The sequence below is a fragment of the Artibeus jamaicensis genome, unplaced genomic scaffold, assembly GCF_021234435.1.
Source record: "Artibeus jamaicensis isolate MK-2021 breed Jamaican fruit bat unplaced genomic scaffold, CSHL_Jam_final contig_482, whole genome shotgun sequence".
NCBI classification, from domain to species: domain Eukaryota; kingdom Metazoa; phylum Chordata; class Mammalia; order Chiroptera; family Phyllostomidae; genus Artibeus; species Artibeus jamaicensis.
This window is the reverse complement of record NW_026521857.1, coordinates 14,401,675-14,423,525: the sequence shown is the minus strand read 5'-3', so window position 1 is coordinate 14,423,525 and position 21,851 is coordinate 14,401,675. Positions and strand designations below refer to the sequence as shown.

The 21,851-nt window shown below is 35.3% G+C and overlaps 1 protein-coding gene across 3 annotated transcripts in view; it reads left to right on the top strand.

Moving 5' to 3' along the window:
* The window catches only part of CCDC18 (coiled-coil domain containing 18), a 126,720-nt gene that overhangs the window by 24,086 nt on the left and 80,783 nt on the right, over nucleotides 1-21,851 (top strand). Inside the window, exons 7-14 of one of the 3 annotated variants that reach the window (XM_037162041.2) lie at nucleotides 3,914-4,010; nucleotides 5,625-5,746; nucleotides 6,625-6,916; nucleotides 9,343-9,467; nucleotides 10,337-10,497; nucleotides 13,177-13,397; nucleotides 15,297-15,407; nucleotides 17,823-17,954. In XM_037162041.2, coding sequence (XP_037017936.2) covers nucleotides 3,914-4,010; nucleotides 5,625-5,746; nucleotides 6,625-6,916; nucleotides 9,343-9,467; nucleotides 10,337-10,497; nucleotides 13,177-13,397; nucleotides 15,297-15,407; nucleotides 17,823-17,954 — 1,261 coding nt within the window. Of the gene's footprint in view, nucleotides 1-3,913; nucleotides 4,011-5,624; nucleotides 5,747-6,624; nucleotides 6,917-9,342; nucleotides 9,468-10,336; nucleotides 10,498-13,158; nucleotides 13,398-15,296; nucleotides 15,408-17,822; nucleotides 17,955-21,851 lie in introns of all 3 variants that reach the window. The other 2 variants (XM_037162042.2, XM_053668272.1) reach the window with 2 other exon arrangements.

Genomic DNA, 21,851 nt, shown 5'->3' with positions numbered 1-21,851 from the left:
CCTATTAAAGTACCAATGGCATATTTCACAGACATAGAACAAACACTTCGAAAATTTGTATGGAACCATAAACGAGCCCGAATAGCAGCTGCTCTTTTGAGAAAAGAACAAAGTAGGGGGGATCACAATACCTGATATCAAACTGTATTACAAGGCCACAGTAATCAAAACAGCCTGGTACTGGCATAAAAACAGGCACATAGACCAATGGAACAGAACAGAGAGCCCAGAAATCAACCCAACTCTCTACAGTCAATTAATATTCGACAAAGGGGGCCAGTAACATAAAATGGAGTAAAGATAGCCTCTTCAACAAATGGTGTTGGGAGAACTGGACAGCTACATGCAAAAAAAATGAAACTTGAGCACAGACTTACACCATACACCAAAATAAATTCAAGGTGGATAAAAGACTTAAATGTAAGTCATAACACCATTAAAGTCCTAGAGGAGAACATTGGCAAGAAAATCTCAGATATTTCACGCAGCAACTTCTTTACTGATATGTCCCCTAGAGTAAGGAATGTAAAGGAAAGAATAAACAAATGGGATCTCATCAAAATAAAAAGCTTCTGCATGGCTAAAGAAAATAGTATTAAATTAGCAAGACAACCAACTGTATGGGAAAACATATTTGCCAATGATACCTCAGACAAAGGTTTAATCTCTAAAATATACAAAGAACTTACACGACTCCACTCTAAGAAGACACCCAACCCAATTAGAAAATGGGAAAAGGACTTGAGCAAACACTTCTCCAAGGAGGACATACAGAACATTCAGAGACACATGAAGAGATGCTCAATATCATTAGCTATCAGAGAGATGCAAATTAAAACCACAATGAGATACCACTTTACACCAGTCAGGATGGCTATCATAAACAAAGCAACAAACAACAAATGTTGGAGGGGTTGTGGGGAAAAGGGGTCCTTAGTTCACTGTTGGTGGGAGTGCAGACTGGTACAACCATTATGGAAAACAGTATGGAATTTTCTCAGAAAAATAAAAATGGACCTGCCTTTTGACCCAGCAATTGCACTGCTGGGATTATATCCTAAGAATCCTAAAACACCAATATCAGAGAACCTATGCACCACAATGTTCATAGCAGCACAATTTACAATAGCCAAGAGTTGGAAGCAACCTAGGTGCCCATCAGTAAATGAATGGATCCAAAAATTGTGGTACATATACACAATGGAATTCTATGCAGCAGAGAGAAAGAAGGAGCTACTACCCTTTGCAACAACATGGATGGAACTGGAAAGCATTATGCTGAGTGAAATAAGCCAGGGGTTGAAAGACAAATACCATATGATCTCACCTTTAACAGGAAGCTAAACAACAAAACAAACAAACAAGCAGAAAAAAAAACAAACAAAAAACAAAGACACTGAAATAGAGAACAAGGGATAGTGACCAGAGGGGAGAAGGAAGGGAAGTTAAGGGGAAAATGGGGGAGGGATTTGGTGGAACAAATAGGAAGGACACAGGGACGAGAACTAAGGGGGGTGGAAATGGGAGGGAGGTGGGGAGCAAGGGGCGGGGGAGGCTGGGATGGGAAAAATAGACAAAAAAGTGTACTTGAAAAATAACTAAATAAAATTTTAAAAAATAATAAATAAAATAAAATACATTAAAAAAAAAGATTACACAGAAATGATAGAGATGGAATTTAAATTCAGACACTGTGCCTGTAGGGTCCATTGGATTGAGTCCCATGCCAGAGTCAGAAGTGCAAAATATTACGTAAAGAGATTTTGGAAATAGGTTACAATTACTGTAACTTGTAAAATTTTGGACAAGTTACTTAATTTCCTAGGACCTTATTTTTGGCATTTATCTTTATTATGGATTGTTGGGAGGCTTAAATGAATTATTATTTTATTATTCTAGTTCTCTAAGCATAGGTGAGGGCATGGTGTAACAGAAACTCTCAAACATTTCTGGTTGGGAGTGTAATTAGTGTAGCTGCTCTACTAATTTTTTAAAAGAGATTTAATAAAGTTGAAGGTGTACGTACATAGTTCCTTCAATTTTGAAATACCTTGTGGAAAATATCTAACAATTCAGCTCCTACTTATTTATCTTAAACTCTCAGACATATTGTCAGGAAGGTGTGCACTGTGATGTTTACTGCATTGTTTGTATTATTGGAAAAACCTCAGTGTCTGTCAACTGATAAATGGATAAATAAATTATATTTTAATACCATCAAATATTATATAATAGATCTTTAAAAAAGAAATATAATCACATAGGTAAACATAGGTAGGTCTTGAATAATATGGAGCAAAAGCAGTCTGCAGGAGGATACAGTGTAATGCTACTTACAGAAAATATAAAAACATGAAAAACTGATATTTTATTAAATGAATGATTACACAGATTTTTAAGGTACAGTATTATTTTAGTAATCACTAAGAAAAAATATCACCATGAAACTGAGATACTATGAATCGTAAAATACATATCAATTTTAGAGATATTAAAAATGCGAACGCCATCTGCCTCTTAGAATAGATTAATTATGAGGTACTATTTGTGGGTTTGGGTTAACATAAGAATATACAACATGTTTGGTAATTTTTTAAAAAGTGGTACTACTAGGGTTACCTTAGTGGAAGAAATCAGGGGAATGGGATTTAGAAAAGATTCACAGGAACCTTAACTCTGTAATGTGTCTAATGTTTTATTTGCTTAAATAAAAAGTCTACATGAAGCAAAAACAGCAGGGTTAAGATTCATTAAAATTGGGTTTAAAGTATCCAACTTTATATCCATTCTGTTCTGTGTGGTTGAAATATGTTATGACTTTTTTTTTAATTGGTGCTAAAGAGGAATAGATAAGTATAAAGTGGATAAGTTTGGCTAGAAGGGAAGGATTACAGAGGAAAGCACAATATCTATGGGAGTTTTGTTTCTTTGAGTGAGAAACACAAGTATTCTTTGCTCTCTGAATTCTAGCTTTGCAAATTAAGGAATAGGATATGTTCTCTTAGATTTTCGGATAAAGCCCTTATCATTTAAACTCTTTCTATTTTTTATCTGAAACTTTGGAACCAAATAGACATCTCCAATATGCACAGCTGCTATCCAAATTTAAGAACCACATATTCAGGAAGTAAGGGTTACTTTCACTTGCCTTTGTAAGCCAGTAGAGAAAATATACAGAAGATACAAATAGAGTAAGTTCCTAAAAGGAAAGAGCTAAGATCCAGAGTATAGATAAAGGAATTCACCTTGGGTGAGAGAAGAGTCACTAAACTTCCCTTATACTGGGAAGGATTTGATGAAAATGGGTTTAGATATAGAAAAGTTTTAGATGTGGATATGAAATTGACCAAGTTCCAGCCCAGTAGTCTCCATTCAGTGTGAAAAGTGTTATATGATGAAAGGTCAGGGTCAGCTAAAAGGTGAGACAGCATGGTTGGGCTTAAGACAGTGCTTGGTAGTGGTTGGATTTTGTTGTTCAGATTTTTATATCTTGTATTAGTAGCAGTTACTGTCTTTTAGAATACCATTTCGAACATTTACCTGACCTTTATAAAGGTCACAGGATTTACCGAGTATTTTTAATATATAAGGCTACTACCCTTATCTATCTTTTCAGGGCTGAGGAAAAAATATTGCATAATATTGCATAAAACACATAAGACTGTATGTATGTTTTAAAGTTTATATATATTTTGTTATGTTTTATATTTTATACTGACATAGCAACGAAATTATTATAGTCTAATCTTTATTCTTTATTTTGTGATTTAAGTCTGGTATTTTTTTTTTTAGTACAGAGAAATATGCTTCTTTCTGATTAGTCCCTAAAATTAAATATAAGTTACTTTGGAACTTAACTATTCAAACCCAGATCATTCTTTGTTTTTATTAGTTATTCATTTTCAAATTTTAGAGCTGAGCGGCAAAGGAATGAAGCACTGTATAATGCTGAAGAGCTGAGTAAAGCTTTCCAACATTATAAAGAAAATGTGGCTGAAAAGCTGGAAAAGGTAAGGGGCAGTTGTACAAATTCAGTGTTCTGTATTACTGTCCATATTCTAAAAATATAGACTTAAATAGAATATATTTATGATTAAAGCAGGGAGTAATTTTTATGATCTCATTCATAATAAAATCATTGGAATAAAGAATTTCTAAATATTAATTAAGGATGATATTCATAGTCTTTTTTAATAAGCAGAAACATTTTTATCCAAAGAGAGGAAAGAGTGGAAGCAAGAAAAGGAACAAAATACAGAGAAAGATGGGGTGAGTGAGCAGAAGTTGGAGCTATAGAAATAGAAGCAGGAAATTTGTTCCCATCGCCTTAGTGAAAATGAAGGCAGAGTAGGTTATGTAGCCTTCAGTTGATCTCCCTAGACCTACCACCCTGAGAGGGGCTCACTTCTGCTTCTGAAAGTGAAGGTTCCTGATCAGATTTTTCATAGTAATATAGCGGCTCTATTACATTTGTTTACTATCTTCAAGTAATACCACATGGGAATAAAACCCGTTTGGAGGAAGGCCACATATTGTATATTCATGAGCTCAGAAGAGTAGTCTGGTGAACAGATACCAACATGAGAGACTTCCATCTTAAGATAATAATTGAAACAGACGAAGTTAATGATTCTGATTAGAGAAAGGTAGAATGGTAAAAGAAAAATATTATTATTAAAATTTAAGAAATCAAGGTTCTATTTGATTGCAGAATCTTTAGTGTGAATTACTATTACTGTTTTTTAAAAAAAATTTTATTTATTTTTAGAGAGAGGGAACAGGAAGGAGAAAATGGGAGAGAAACATCAGTACTGGGGACCTGGCCCGCAACCCAGGCATGGGAATTGAACTGGTGACCCCTTGCTTCACAGGCCCACACTCAATCCAATGAGCTACACCAGCCAGGGCTATTATACTGTTTTGAAAGCTGTGGAGAAGTTCCCTGTGGGAATGAAATATTGTAGAAGGGATTTTTAATAAGATAATCTGTAGGGGGGGAGAATAACTTATGGGGGGTATCCTTGAGGAGAGGGAGAACTTTATAGAGGAAGGAGAGGGATGAGTTTTATCCCTCTCCTTAGGATTATCATCCCTATAAGAGATGAGTTTTATCATACCTCTCCTTAGGATTATCAATTTTATACTGTTCAGCAGAGCCTATTAGTTAGGTAGAGGTAACGAAGTGAGGCAGATCTGCCCAGGCCTCTACTCCCACCGTTCTGTCCTGGGTGCTTGGCTTTTGTTTTAAATTTTGGACTGTGATTTCACTGGCAGCATTTTGTGGCTAAAATGTCAAAAATTACTTCTCTGGAACATTTGCACAAGTTAGCTTTCAGTAACTTCATACAGAGTCCCTGCATGAGTTGCTTACCTTGTCCATGTGAGGTCAGGACCCCATTTGCTAGTGCTGCTGTGTCACAGGCTCTTAAGCATTTCTGAATAGGTAGTAGAATCCCACTCTTTGTCCAGGAAGTTCACTTTGCTCCCTTTACTTTAAGGTTGGGACTTAAATGGGTGGAGTACCTATCTCACTCTTCTTCTGATTTCTAAAATCACTTCTTTTTAGTTTGAAAAACCTAAAACCTATGACAGTATAAGTATGCCCACTTAAATTATTGTTTTAGGTTCAAGCTGAAGAAGAAATATTAGAAAAAAATCTAATTGACTGTGAAAAAGAAAATAAAAGGCTACAGGAAAAGTGTGGTCTGTATAAAAGTGACCTTGAAATTCTGAAAGAGAAATTAAGGTACAGTATCCTATTGTAGAAAAAGGATTTTTGGGTGGAAACAAAGAAAAAAACTGAAACATTTCCTAACGGAGTGTTTTGTAGATTGTAATTATGGCCTTAAATTATGTAGAAAGGTAGGCTTCATAACAATTTTTCTGGGTATAATAAAGTTAGGATTTTAAATGAGTGAAGTGTATGTTGATATTAATATCTTTGTAAATGTAATGTAATCAACATTTTGGTTTGCATTTGTTAGGGGAAAATTAACACCAACATAATGTTCGTATAGTGTGACCACATTAGCTAGTTAGTAAAATATGTGTTCTTTCAATCGTGAAGAATCACCTAGTTCAACCTTCTCACATTCAGACCTTAAAAATGTGAGAAAGGGAACTGATGAAATACAAATAATAGTTCTAAAGATTGGATTGTTCTAATATATTTGAAAATATTAATGCCTAGTAATCTGCTAATGGCTGATTAGACTTTATCTTTTAGAGTTGTGTCTGGTACTTCATAATTTTTCCTTATATGATCAAAAACCTTCTTGATGTTGCAAAATGTTGTGTCAGGATTTTTTAGTTAGATCTCCTGTTTTAGAAAAGGAACAGAAATGCTTCCAAGATAGTGGGGTTATCCTGCCCTACTACTTATTGTGAAATACTGGGCAAGTTTCATAAGTTTTCTGTGTCTCAATTTTTTCATCTATAAAGAGGGAGTTGCTAGCTACCTAAAGTTGTGTGTGCCTGGCACGCAGAAAGCAGGTGCATGGCAAGTATGAGCAGGTATTATTATTTCAGAATTAAACTTTAAAATATTTTATAACTGAGATTAACTAAATATGATTATTGCAAATGAGTATATACTTTCACTTTTGTGCTTTTTTTTCTTCATAGGCAGTTAAAAGAAGAAAATAACAATGGAAAAGAAAAATTAAGAGTCATGGCGGTGAAAAATTCAGAAGTCATGGCACAACTAACTGAATCTAGACAAATTATTTTGAAGCTAGAGAGTGATGTAGAGGACAAGGACAAAATACTTCGAGAAAAATTTTCTCTAATGAATGAAAACCGAGAATTAAAGGTTCGTGTTGCAACACAGAATGAGCGACTGGATGTATGTCAGCAAGAAATAGAAAGTTCAAGGGTGGAACTGAGACGTTTGGATAAAATTATGTCCCAGTTACCAGTAAGTATGTGTGAAAAGGAAAATGTTACTGACATGCTTTATAAGAGACCATTGTTTTTTGGTTGTTTTATTAGGTTAAGTTTTTTTCTTCTATCTGTACTTTCAGTCATCAGTTTCTTTTCTAATTTTATCTAATCCCTCTGCTTTCTTTTTGTGCTCAACTTTCTGGTGTTTCAACCTTTCTCAGTCTCTCAGATGTTATATATAAGAATGACACACAATTAAAAAAGAACAGTCTTATTGAAGTAACTTATCTATGTACCACAAAATTTACCCATTTTAAGTGTACTGTTCAGTGATTTTTAGTACATTTACAAGTTTTAGAACAGTGACCACAATCCGGTTATCAAACATTTGTTTCATCCCCAGAAGGTCCCTTGTGTCCATTTATAATTAAGTTTCTGTACCCACCTTCGCTGTGAGGGAACCATGAATCTACTTTTTGCATCTAGAGATTTATCTTTATTTGACATTTCACATAAATTAAATTCTACAGTATATGCTATTTTGCATCTTGTCTTTCACATTCTTAATGCTTTTGAGTATTGTTCTTTGTGACATATATCAATATTTCATTTCTTTTATTATTGGCTTTTTCATTGTGTAGATATACCACATTTTATTTATTCACTAATAGATGGACATTTGAATTGTTTCTACTTTTGGACTATTATGAATAACACTGCAATGAACATTTGCATATAAGTCTTTATGTGGATATATTTTCATTTCTCTTGAGTTGAAATAGACTTGCTGGGTCATATGGTAATTTTGTGCCTAAATGTTTTTCAGTGTGGCTGCCCAATTTTACATCCTTACCAACAACATGAGGGGTCCTATTTCTCCACAGTGTTGCCAACATTTGTTATTCTTTGTCTTTTTGATTCTGTTCATCTTGGTGTATATGAAGTGGTATCACATTGTGGTTTTAATTTGTATTTTCCTAATTAATAATAATGTTGAGCGACTTTTCACATACTTACTTATGGTGAAGAACATTAAAATGTTTTTAGGTATAGCCAACCACTTTTTCTCTTTGAGTTATATATGTATATGATCATATTTATAAGTGAGATTAGGAAGGAGGTAATTACACCTGCATCAGAAATTTGTTTCTGGCCCTGGCTGGGGTAGCTCAGTGGATTGAGCACGGGCCTGCAAACCAAAAAATTGCGGTTCAATTCCCAGTCAGGCCACATGCCTGGGTTGCAGGCCCGTTCCCAGCAGGGATGCACAAGAGGCAACCATACATTGATATTTCTCTCCCTCTCTCCTTCCCTTCCCCTCTAAAGATAAATAAATAAAATCTTAAAAAAAAGAAAATTGTTTCTGATAGGTGTAAAATAAAGGTGAGATCAGGAGAAAGCTACAGATAAATGTGTTGTGGTTTGTTTTACATATGTATGGATTACCAATTTTAAACTGTCATGGGATTATGAATCTGAGAGGGACCATAGAAATCATTTGACTCAATACCATCGTTTTATTGGTGAAGAAATGTAGACTCAAGGGAGTGAATAACTTGTAGCAGAATTAAACTGGTGATTCTTGGTTCCAGCCCTCTGCTATATCTACTTTCCTAGGATGCTGATTATTGATTATTTGCTTATATTTTTAATGCACAGATTTGCTTTTGAATTTGATTGTAATCATATGCAGATAGCATTCATTTTAAATTGATGTTTTCATTTTACTCAGTATCAAGAATTACTTGATATGTGATTCTGAGGGTGGTGTGGTCATATATGCTTGATCCTGTGTTTCATGCAGTGCTAAGAATAACATGGTTTGGAAATGTGAGCTTTTTTCATTTCTAGAAAGTGTGCTTTGGTTATACTTTGAAGGTAGTGGTCATTAGTGCTTCCTTGCCTTTTTTTACAACTAATTTAAAAATTCTGTATTATTCAAGCACAGAGACCAATGTAGCATAGAATTTGCTAAATCTGGATAACATTTTGTGATATCTACTTCAGAATATTTTAGAATAAAATTTTACAGGTAAGTGAAGCCTCTTTATGTACCTATCAGATCCAATTTTCTCCCTCTCTCTTCAGAGGTAGTGACTCTTCTGAAATTATCAATAATTAATGGACTTCTTGTCCATATTCGAAATATTGCCAATACATATACATTTAGAAAATGTATATATAGTTTAGTGCATTTTTAAAACTGATACTTGTGCCATTGTTATTTTTCGCTCAGTTTTATGTTGTGTTGTCTCCATGATGATTTAAGTAATGCAGGTTTATTTAACTATTGTAGTTTTTCAATTATCTTACTATTTCATAATATATTTATACAGTCTCTTATTGATGGACATTTAGGTTGTTTGTATTAAATTCACACAATTTTTCAAACTTGGAGTTCTAAATAAAAAATTGCATCCTAGATATTACAAATTTATATGTTTGTTTTTAAACTTACAGTTAAAAAGAGAAATGTTTGGTTTTAAATCATCTCTTTCTAAGCACCAGATGAGTAGTTTGCCAAACAAGGAAGACAATTACATTGGCTGTTGTGAGGCAAATAAAATGATGATTTCGGAATTAAGGTATGATTTTCAGGTTCTAAAGTTGTAGCGAATACAATGTTTTAAAATTTGGTAATTAAAGTAAGATCTTTAATTAAATATTAAAAATATACAAAAAATCTAGAGAGTATTTTAACAAATATCTGTGTTTTCACAACTAAGAATCGATTCTTAATGTTTTGTGATATTTGTTTCAAATTTATTTCTTTAAATAAAAGGTAAAACATTACAGAATAGATGATGCATGTTGATTCTTACCACTAGTCCTATTCTTCTTATTAGTGTCCACCACCATGAACTGGATACATATTCTTCAGTTCATTTTGCATATGTTTGTACTCACAAAAATATCCTGTATGTTTATATTGTTTGTAAGTTTGTTTTTTCACTCAGCATCACTTTAAAATTCATGTTAAAGTAAGTAGAGTGATTGATTAATGTATGGATTAGTGTGGTTAGTTTAGTTTTTATAGATGTGTAAGGGTATATCCTATAACTTTGTCACAATTTATTTGTTTCTTTATTGTTAGTTTAATTTTCATAACTGTGTAAGAGTCTATCCTATAACTATGTCACAGTTTATCTATTCCCTTATTGATTTTTACCATGTTTCTCTTTTCCATTTGTTACAAACAGTGCTGTAAAAAACGTATTTATACATGTTAACTACAATATGGACAAGTTTCTCTAGTGTATATTCCTAAAAGTCAAAATCTGGGTAATGGGGTGTGCACATTTTTAATTTTACTAGGTTATTACCAAATTTTTTAAGTAGCTGAACCAGTGTACAATCCAATCAGTGACATAAAATGGTTTGCATATCCTGCTCAATAGTTGAGTTTAAAATTTTTTACCACTTTATAATTTTTTACTTCTTTTCTCTGTGCTAGGATTAAGCTTGCAATAAAAGAGGCGGAAATTCAAAAGCTTCAGGCAAATCTGACTGCGAATCAGTTATCTCAGAGTCTTATTTCTCATAATGACAACAAAGAAAGTGGCAAATTAAACAGTTTAGAAACAGAACCTGTAAAACTAAAAGGTAGTCAAGTAGGTGAGTATATTTTCTTGAATTTTTAAAATAAATTATGATGAGAGTTCTTTATTTAATTTAATTTAATTTTATTTTTTAAAGATTTTATTTATTTATCTTTAGAGGGGAAAGGAAGGAGAGAGGGAGAGAAATATCATTATATGGTTGCCTCTTGTGCGTCCTCTGCTGGGAATTGGCCTGCAACCCAGGCATGTGCCCTGACTGAGAATCGGACCACGATCCTCTGGTTCACAGGCCCGTGCTCAATCCACTGAACTACGCCAGCCAGGGCGATTTTTTTTTTAATTTTTAAAATTTTTTATTTTACCCTGCCTCTGATGAGAGTTCTTTAAAATAATTTAAAAAAAAAAATAAACGAATGACCAGCTACTTGGTTTCTGTTATCAACCACGTTAATTACAAGTTATGGGTTGATGAGTCAGTGAAAATTATTTCAAAATTCTTTTTTAAAAAATATATTTTATTGATTATGCCATTACAGTTGTCCCATTCCCCCCCTTTATTCCCCTCTACCCTGTACATCCCTCCCTCCTATTCCCCCCCTTTAGTTTATGTCCATGTGTCACAAGTTCTTTAGATTATAAATTTCCCATACTATTCTTGCCCTCCCCCCTGTCTATTTTCTACCTACTGTCTATGCTACTTATTCTCTGTACCTTCTCCCCCCTTTTCCTCCTCCCATTCCCCTGTTGCTAACCCTCCATGTGATCTCCACTTCTGTGGCTCCGTTCCTGATCTAACTGTCCTCTTAGTTTGCTTTTGTTTTAGGTGTGGTTGTTAATAACTGAGTTTGCTGTCCTTTCACTGTTCATATTTTTTTAACTTCTTTTTCTTAGATAAGTCCCTTTAACATTTCATATAATAAGGGCTTGGTGATGATGAACTCCTTCAATTTGACCTTATCTGAGAAGCATTTGATCTGCCCTTCCATTCTAAATGATAGCTTTGCTGGATAGAGCAATCTTGGATGTAGGTCTTTGGATTTCATGAGTTGGAATACTTCTTTCCAGCCCCTTCTTGCCTGTAAGGTCTCTTTTGAGAAATCCGCTGACACTCTGACAGGAACTCCTTTGTAGGTGACTGTCCCCTTATCTCTTGCTGCTTCTAGGATTCTCTCCTTCATTTGAATCTTGGCTAATGTAATGATGATGTGCCTTGGTGTGTTCCTTCTTGGGTCCATCTTCTTTGGGACTCTCTGAGCTTCCTGGATTTCCTGGAAGTCTATTTCCTTTGCCATGGGGAAGTTCTCCTTTATTATTTGTTCAAATAAGTTTTCCACTCGTGGCTGTTCTTCTTCCCCTTCTGGAACCCCTATAATTCGGATGTTGGAGCATTTAAAGGTGTCCTGGAGGTTCCTAAGCCTCTCCTCATTTTTTTGAATTCTTGTTTCTTCATTCTTTTCCGTTTGGTCATTTTTGTTTCCTTCTGGTCCACTCCATTGATTTGAGTCTCCGTTTTCTTCCCATCACTATTGGTTCCCTGTGCATTTCTCATTCACTTAATTTAGCCTTCATTTGTTCCTCTGATTTGTGACTAAAGCAATCAGTTCTGTGGGCATCCTGATCACCAGTGTTTTGAACCGTGCATCCAATAGGTTGGCTATCTCTTGGTTGCTTAGAAGTGTTGACTCTGGGGCTTTGAGCTGTTCTCCTTCTTGAGCCATAAGGTTTTGGTGTGTTTGCGCCTGTTACGTGTGATGGGCAGAGCCTTAGGTGTTCACCAGGGCAGGGTAACCCAGGTTGCTGGGTTGTGACGCTGTGTGTGGGGGTGGGGTCAGAGAGGGGCAATGGCATTTGTTCTGCTCTCTCTCGGATCTCGGTCCCCTCCACTGCTTCCTGTAAGCAAATTGGGCCCTTATGGTGCTGGTGCCCAGGTGTGTGGGCTTGTGTACCCTCCAGGACCCTGTGGGTCTCTCCAATGAACTGTTAGCCTGGGAGCCTCTCCCGGCACCTCAACCCCAAAAGTTTTTCCAATTGGTGCTTTTAGGCTTTAATTCCCATCGTTGGGGCCCTGGTTTGCGCGGTCTGTCTCACTGCTTGCTCCTTTGCCTGCTTTATCTGCGTGTGAATGTGTGACCATGGTCAGCCAACCGCCTTGAGCCCTCACTATGTCCACCCATTGCCATCCCACGCCTGGCATCTGCCAACCGCTGCCTGCGCACCTGGGTCGGTACAGCCACTTTTTCCTGCTGTGATCCCTCTCTGCCAGCCACTGACTCTGCCCCTCTTACTGGTCTGGCTGAATGGTTAGTTGTTAGACTTCTGTACAGTTTAAATTTCTGTCAGTTTTTGTTACTAAATCTTTGTTGTCTTTAAACTTGGTTGTACGAGGAGGCACAGTGTTTCCACCTACTCTTCCATCTTGGCCGAAGTCCAAAATAGGGGATTTTTAAAGGTGGAGAAGGGCTCTTTCTGTTACAAAGGAATAGTTTTTCTAGTTTGAAGGAATAGCCTAGAAAAATGAGTGGTTCAGAAGGACTTATTCCCACTTTATATATTCAATTTAGAAAGGACCTTACTTTCCATGTTCCTTCATTGTACTTACCTTAATATATGTCTCATTCTCTATTCCCTTTACTGTTCTTTAAATCAGAAACTAAACTTAATGATGAAATCTTTTAACATTGTAATAGGATTTTTTCTTGAAGTTTATATAAAACAGTTTTATTTTTACCAGCAGAAAGTATAAAAGAGCAAAATCATTCTACTGTTAACAAGCAATATGAAAAAGAAAGGGAAAAACTTGCTTCTGGAGTAGAAGAACTACGTACTAAGTTGATGCAAATAGAAGCTGAGAATTCTGATTTGAAAGTTAACATGGCCCACAGAACTAGTCAGTTTCAGCTGATTCAAGAAGAACTGCTAGAGAAAGCTGCAAACTCTAGCAAACTTGAAAGTGAAGTAAGCTTGAATTACCTGTGTATATGTACTAAATTTTCGCACAACACAAAGGATGTAGGGTTTTATTAAAAATGGTATGTTTAAGCCCGGTTTTACACATTAAAAAAATTTCTTTTAAGATTTTTTTAGGGGAGAAGGGAGGGAGAGAGGGAGAGAAACATCAATCAGTTGCCTCTAGTAGGCACCCGACCGGTGACCAAACCCACAATCTAGGCATGTGCCCTCACCTGGAATCAAACCCCTGACCTTTGGTCCGCAGAACAAAGCCCAACCAACTGAGCCACACTGGTTAGGGTAGTTATAAATTTTTTAAAATTTATATTTGGAAACCTTTGCATTTTAACCTATATTATAAGTAGGGAAATACACTGTAGGGTGCTAAAAGATCTAAATTTAGTGGGACTTAAACTGTGCTGTTCTTCATTATTTCTTCAAATTTAATATAGATAATATACATATACGAGTAAAATTATTTGTATTATGCAATTGGAAAAAAGCAGTGGTAATAGTATATTTCAAATTTTAGCAAACAGCAGGTCCACCTGAGAAGCCTGTTAAACATGCACATTTCAGGATTCTACCCTAGTGATTTTGATTCAGCAGATAACAAATAATGCTCAGGAATCTGCATTTTTAAACACTGCATATGAATCTAGTGCAGGTATGCTGTGGATTACATTCTGAAAAGGGAATAATGTGTGTTTTGTGACTATCTGATCTTCGTTGCCACTGAAGACAGAGCAAGGTGCCTCATTAGATAATTGTGGACCCAGATCAATGTGTGTATTATACCTAGCCTTCAAAGCAGAGGCTCAGCTATCTAGGGGGACAATTTTAAATGTCTGAATTCTCATCTTGTTTTTATACATATATGTATTTTTTAATTGACTTCAGAGAGAGAGAAAGGGAGGGAGAGAGAAACATTGATTTTGCTGTTCTACTTACTTATGCCTTCATTGGTTGATTCTTGTATGTGCCCTGAGCTGGATTGAACGCTGACATTGGCTTATCGGGATGAGGCTCTAGCCACCTGAGTAACCTTAAAGTTTATAGCTAAGGAAAACACCTGTGGCACAGGAGCTTACTTAAGTAATGGAATAGCTTTACCATATTTTGCTGTGTATAATATGCTCCCCAGGTATAATGTACACCCATGTTTTTGTGTGCATTATACACAGGATTATTGTATCTATTATTATATCCATGGTATGTAATCTTTATACCCATGTATAATGCACACCTTAATTTTTCCCTCAAAAATTTGGGCAAAAAAATACACAATATACATGGCAAAATATTGTAGTCAGTCTATAATTACAGCATTAGCTTACGTAGAAAATTGTCAAGTACTGAAATTAATAACTTTTAAGAAAAATATGAAATTAGCCCTGACCAGTATGGCTCAGTTGTTTGGGTGTCATTCTGCAAACTGAAAGGTCTCCCATTCGACTCCTGGTCAGGACGCATGCTTGGGTTGCAGGTTTGGTCCCTGGTCAGGGCCACCTATGAGAGTCAACTGATCAGTTTTTCTTCCTCTCTTAAAAATAACAGGGAAAAAGTAAATTAAAAAATGTAAAATTATAAAATGAGCACATTTTGTTGAAAAGACAGAAAGGGAAAATGAAGAAATAAATCATTGATAACTCTAGTACCAGAAATAACTATTGTTAACATTTTATTATACTAATTTTAGTTTTTAATTGCCACTTTTAAGAATTGGGTTAGGGTGCAATCCTTTTTGGACAAGGAGTCAGAATTAAATTACTTATGTATTACATGGATGGAACAAGCTGTGTCATATCACTGGTCAGTTCTCCACTATTTGTTTTTATTCTAAATTGTCACTTTTTTAAAGTCATTTTTTAAAATTATTTTTTATTTATTTCTATTTGTTTTCAGATGACAAAGAAATGTTCTCAACTTTTAACTCTAGAGAAACAACTGGAGGAAAAAATAATTGCTTATTCCTCTATTGCTGCAAAAAATGCGGAACTCGAACAGGAGCTTATGGTAAAAATTACCCTACCACTTTTTTTTTTTCACTACAAATTTACCATGACTTTAAGGCACTTAATTTGTGATAGCCTGTTTGTTTCAGTATCATTATTACAAAATGTACCATGTAGGAAAGTATAAATTCTACTAAACTTTTCTTATTTCTTTTTTGTTGATCTGTGTTTTTTAGGTTAATAAGCTTATATGCAACTGTTACTTATATGCAACTTATATTTTCCTTTTTTTTTACATTTTCTCATTTTTATTCTAGTAGAGTTGAAGGAAATCGTAGTAGTTCTTTGACATTGTCAGTATTTTAAAGTAGTGTAATTTTCTCATTTTGATATAACTTTTTAAATGACCATTTTATCTTTTTTAAATTTTATTTATTTTTTATTGATTATGCCATTACAGTTGTTCTATTCCCCCCTTCATTCCCTTCCACCCTACCTCCCTGTCCCCATTACTCCCCCCTTTAGTTTATGACCATGTGTCTCAAGTTTTTTAGATTCTATATTTCCCATATTATTCTTGCCCCCCCCATATATTTTCTATCTACTGTCTATGCTACTTATTTTCTGTACCTTCTCCCCCTTCTCCTCCTCCCATTCCCCTGTGGCTAACCCTCCTTGAGATCTTCATTTCTATGTTTCTACTCCTGATCTAGCTGTCCTTTTAGTTTGCTTTTGTTTTAGGTGTGGTTGTTAATAACTGTGAGTTTGCTGTCCTTTCACTGTTCATGTGTTTTTAACTTCTTTTTCTTAGATAAGTCCCTTTAACATTTCATATAATAAGGGCTTGGTGATGATGAACTCCTTGAATCTGATCTTATCTGAGAAGCACTTTATCTGTCCTTCCATTCTAAATGAAAGTTTTGCTGGATAGAGCAATCTTGGTTGTAGGTCTTTGGATTTCATGACTTGGAATACCTCTTTCCAGCCCCTTCTTGCCTGTAAGGTCTCTTTTGAGAAATCTGCTGACAGTCTGATGGGAACTCCTTTGTAGGTGACTGTCCCCTTATCTCTTGCTGCTTCTAGGATTCTCTCCTTCATTTGAATCTTGGCTAATATAATGATGATGTGCCTTGGTGTGTTCCTTCTTGGGTCCAACTTCTTTGGGACTCTCTGAGCTTCCTGGATTTCCTGGAAGTCTGTTGCCTTTGCCAGATTGGGGAAATTCTCCTTTATTATTTGTTCAAATAAGTTTTCCACTGGTGGCTGTTCCTTTCCCCCTTCTGGTACCCCTATAATTCGGATGTTGGAGTGTTTAAAGATGTCCTGGAGGTTCCTAAGACTCTCCTCATTTCTTTGAATTCTTGCTTCTTCACTCATTTCTGTTTGGCCATTATTTGTTTTCTTCTGGTCCACTCCATTGATTTGAGTCCCAGTTTCCTTTTCATTGCTATTGGTTTCCTGTGCAATTCCATTATTTCAATTAGTTTTGCCTTCATATATTTGTCTAATTTGTGGCTATAATCGACCAGTTCTGTGAGGATCCCGATCACCAGTGTTTTAAACTGTGCGTCTGAGAGTTTTGCTATTTCTTCATCACTTAGATTTATAGGCTCTGGGGCTTTGAGCTCTTCTTGAGCCATTTTTGGTCTGTTCGTGGCCTTTAAGTGTGAGGAGCCGTGCCTTGGACTCCCAGGTCGCTGGGTTGTGACGCTTATGTGGGGGCGTGGTCAGAGCGGCACCCTCTGCTGTTTCATGCCGCTGGGTGAGGAGCAAAGCCTTAGGTGGTTCACCAGGGCTGGGCCACTCAGAGTCGCTGGGTTATGATGCTGTATGTGGAGGTGGGGTCAGAGCAGGGAAATGGCGGTGCCCTCCACTGCCGCTTGCCCGGGGACCTGCTGGGTCCCGTCTAATCGCCCACTCCCTTGCTTGTCTATCCGCGCACAAATGCGCGACCACAGTCAACCCGCAGCCCTGCTCCCTCACTGTTTCCCTGAGGTCACTCGCTTGTTTCCCTGAGGTCACTCGCTTGGTCACTCGCTTAGTCGCTCGCTTGGTCGCTCACTAGGCCCAACCCTGCGCCTGGATTCCGTGTGCCTGAGTCCGTCTGACCGAGTTTTCCTGTACAACCCCGCTCCACCAGCTGCTGGTTTCGCCCCTTACCGGTCAGGCTGAAGAATTTGTTGTTAACAGACTTCCAAAAAGTTCAATTTTCTGTGTTCTGGCTGTGTTTTCTGTTGTTAATATTTAGTTGTCTCTAAACTTGGTTGTGTGAGAAGGCACGGCATATCCACCTATGCCTCCATCTTGGCGGAAGTCTCCATTTTATCTTTTTCATAAATATTTAATTATTTTTGAAGTTCAACATATTAAGTACTATGGATTTTTTAAAAGTATAGATTATCACTAATGCTTTACTAATGTACTTTTATGTAAAACTAGCTCTTGGTTATCTTCTTAATTGTTTTTGTATTTCTAGGAAAAGAATGAAAAGATAAGAAGTCTAGAAACCAATATCAATACAGAGCATGAGAAAATTTGTTTAGCTTTTGAAAAGGCAAAGAAAATTCATCTTGAACAGCATAAAGAAATGGAGAAGCAGATTGAAAGAGTAAGATACTTACATTTTTACCAGTAGATATGATATATAGTTAGAATATAGATGCTAAAAATTACCTTAAACATTACTAGCCCAGCTTTCTTTTTTTTAATATATGAGGAAATGAAGACATAAAAATTATTGGCGAGTGTTATAATTAGAATTCCATTACTCTGGATCATTTTATAATGCTTTCTTATATAGTACTTCTGCTGTTTCAGTTTTAATTATCATTTTTTGAAATTATCAAACTAAGAGTGATTCTGTAGACTCTTTTCCACTAGAGATATAAGTTGTTTCAAGATTGGTTGAGAATAGAAGCACTCTTAACTCTGAGTGAAAAGTAGATATCCCTCAAGACTTAATAAAAAATTAATTGTGTGTATATGCTTAATGGCAGAATGGAGCTAATGAGGGAAAATTATATGAGCTTGAAATATAGAGCAATAGACACTATTAAGTCTGAGCAACAGAGAAAAGAAAAGATTTGGAAGAAAATCAACAGAGCCTCAGAGACACATGGGACAGTATCATAAAGTCTAATATTCATGTTCACAGAGTCCCAGAGAATAAGGTTGGTGCAAAAAAATATTTGAAAGAATAATGACAGTAAACTTCACAATTTTATTGAAGGAAATAAATTTACAAATTCAACAAGCATAGTGGGGTTAAGTCAAAACAACTTTCCACTATACTAAAGTTCTTGCTGAAAACCAAAACAAAAATGTCATAAAAACATCCAGAGATAAACAACACATTGGATTTAGAGGAACAAAGATGAAATGTACTGTAGAATTCTCATCAAAAACTGAAGGTTAGAAGACAGAAAACTTTTTCTTTTCTAGTGCTGAAAGAGAAAACCATTAACCTACAATTCTGTATCCAATAAAAATATTCTTTAGGAAATATGAAAACATTCTTAGATGGAGGACAGTTTAGAAAATTTGTCACCAGGTGACTTATTCTAAAATAAGATTCTTCGGGCAGAAAGAAATAATATCAGAAGGAAACTTGGAATCTCAGGAGTGAAGAGTAACAAAAACAGTAACTTTTTGGTTAGATATAGTAAACTATTTTTCTTCTCTTAAGGTTGTATGACAGTTGAAAGAAAAAATTATAACATCTAGTGAGGTTTTAATATATGTTGGTGTAATACATTGGAAACTACAGTATAAAAGAGGGAGGGTAAAGGGATCTCTGATTATATAAAGTTTCTGTACTTCATTTCAATGTGGCAAAATCTTAATTTTCAGTAAACTTTGAAAAATTAAATATGTATATTATAATCCCCAGAAAAAACACTAAAAATGATACAGATATAGTAATGAGCCAGTAGATGAAATAGAATTCTGAAGATACTCATATATTTAAAAGAAGGCTGGAAAGGAAAAACAGGAATGAAAAACAGGAGACAAAGAGAAAATTAATAATAAAATTATATGTTTAAATTGAGTCATATCAAATACTACTTTAGACTAACATATGCTAAATATACCAGATAAAGACCTGTGATTGTGAGATTGGATCAAAAATTAAGATTCAGTTATATGTGCTGTTCAAGAAATCCATTAAACATAAAGATAGGTAGGTTGACTATAAATGGTTGGAAAAACATGTCCGAGGCAAAGAAAAGGAAGCTGCAGAGGCTATATAAAAATCAAAGTAGACATCAGAAGAAAGAAAATGACAATAAATGAAGAGGAACATTACATAATGATAAAAGGCTCAATTTACCAAGAATTTATAACAGTCTTAAATGTGTAGGTACCTAACAATAGAATTTGAAAATACATGAAGTAAATGTGAAGAGGTCTGAAAGGAGAAAGAAATTAATCCATAATTATAGTTGCAGACATCAACACTACTCTTTTATGTAATTAATAGAATAAAGAGACAAAAAAAATCAAGGATATAGAACTCACCTTAGCCTAATTAACATTTATGGAATATTCCACCCAACAACAGGATATAAGGTCTGTCCAGAAGGTATCCAGCCATGTAATATGAAAAGCAGAGACATTTATAGAAGAAGATACAAGATACTAGAAACATTGTACATGGGACAGTGATGCCGCCTCAGTCCCCTTCAAAGTAGGCACTTTGAGACCTCACACAGTATTCCAGTCATCATCAGCTGCCCTGTCAGATTTTCCTGAATCTTATCGATGGTCTGAAATGTCTTCCCTTTCAAAGATGATTTTAGTTTTGGGAAAAGCCAGAAGTTGTAGGGCGCCATATCTGGCCTGTTGAGGGGCTGAGTCACCTGGGTGGTTTGACATTTCCCCAAAACACTCTGCACCAGACGTGATGCATAAGTGGGCACTCTGTTGGGATTAAGCTGCTGATCACCAGCTGCTCATAGCTGTGGCCCCCTGAATCATCTGAATAGTTTCTGCAGAGGAATGCTCAAGCTTAATGCAAAATTTAAGGCAGATTCATTGCTCTACTTGCTCAGTCATTTCAATGTGAAGGCCACATAGTACACATGCTCACTCAGTGGTGTCTGCTGCAACCACTGACTAGTACAGTGAAGCATCATTGTTCATGCAATGTGCATTCCAGTCCACTCTCCTTGGCTGCCAGGTTACACTGATGTCACGCAAGCCGTTCATGTTATATTAACAATGGTTGGACTTTTCCCATGTAAACGTCATATGCATTCATCTCCAGTGCACCTGAAATATTCACCAAGGTATACTGTACACCGTCAAAATAAACTATCTAGTGAAAAATTAAAACCATACACAGAATATTCTCTGACCACAGTGGAATTAAACTAGGAACCATTAAGATATCTAAAAAATCTCCAATATTTGAAGCTAAATAACACACTTCTAAATAATCCATGGATCAAAGAGTAAGTCTCAAGGGAAATTAAAACTTTAAACTGGATGAAAATGAGAACATGACATAAAAATTTGTGGGATGCAGTACTGTGAAGCTTAGAGCATTAAGTGCATGTATTAAAAGAAAGTGAAGAAAGTCAGTAATATAAACTTCTACCTTCAGATACTAGGAAAGGAGGAGCAAAATCAACCCAAAAGAAGCTGAAACATGGAAATAATAAAAGGCATATTTGAAATAACTGAAATTGAAAAGAGAATGTAAAGAAAAATCAGTGAAAACCAAAGCTGATTCTTTGATAAGATCAACAAATTTATAAACCTCTACTCCGACTGAGCAAGAAAAAAGGAGAGAAAACACTTCCTGTATCAAGAATGATAAAGGTGTATAGAACTACAGACCCTGAAGATATTAAAGGTTAATAAAGTAATACTACAAACAGTGCTGTACACATTAATTTGACGACTTCTATGAAATAAACTGATTCTTCAAAAGACACTAATCATACTTTGTAAGGCAGATTATCTGAATAGTTCTACATATATTTAAAAAATTGGATTTGTAGTTTAAAAGCTTTCAAAAAATAAAGTTGCAGGCCCATATGCTTTCACTGGTAAATTCTTAACAGACATTTAAGGAACTAGTAACACTTTTATACAATTTCTTCCAGAATAAAGAGGAAGGATTACTTCCCAACTCATTTGATGAGGCTAGTATTACAATGATATCAAATTAAGACATAGTATCAGAAAAGAAACATAGACTAACATACCTTATGAATGTTGAAGCAAAAATACTCAACAAAATTACATATTGTTCATGGATCTAAAATGTAGTATTTAAAAGTACAGAAAGCACGTATAAGACTGAAACACACCACAGAATAATACAGGTCATTTTCAGCATAGTATTGGTGAAGGAGTAAAGGAATAAAACATGGGTATGTGATTTCATTTCTTATCTAAAAAGAGGGAAGCTGAAGAAAATTTGGCAAAATGCAAAAATGTATGTAATTTCAGTAGTAATTCAACATGAGAGTATTATATCTCTTTGTATATTTAAATT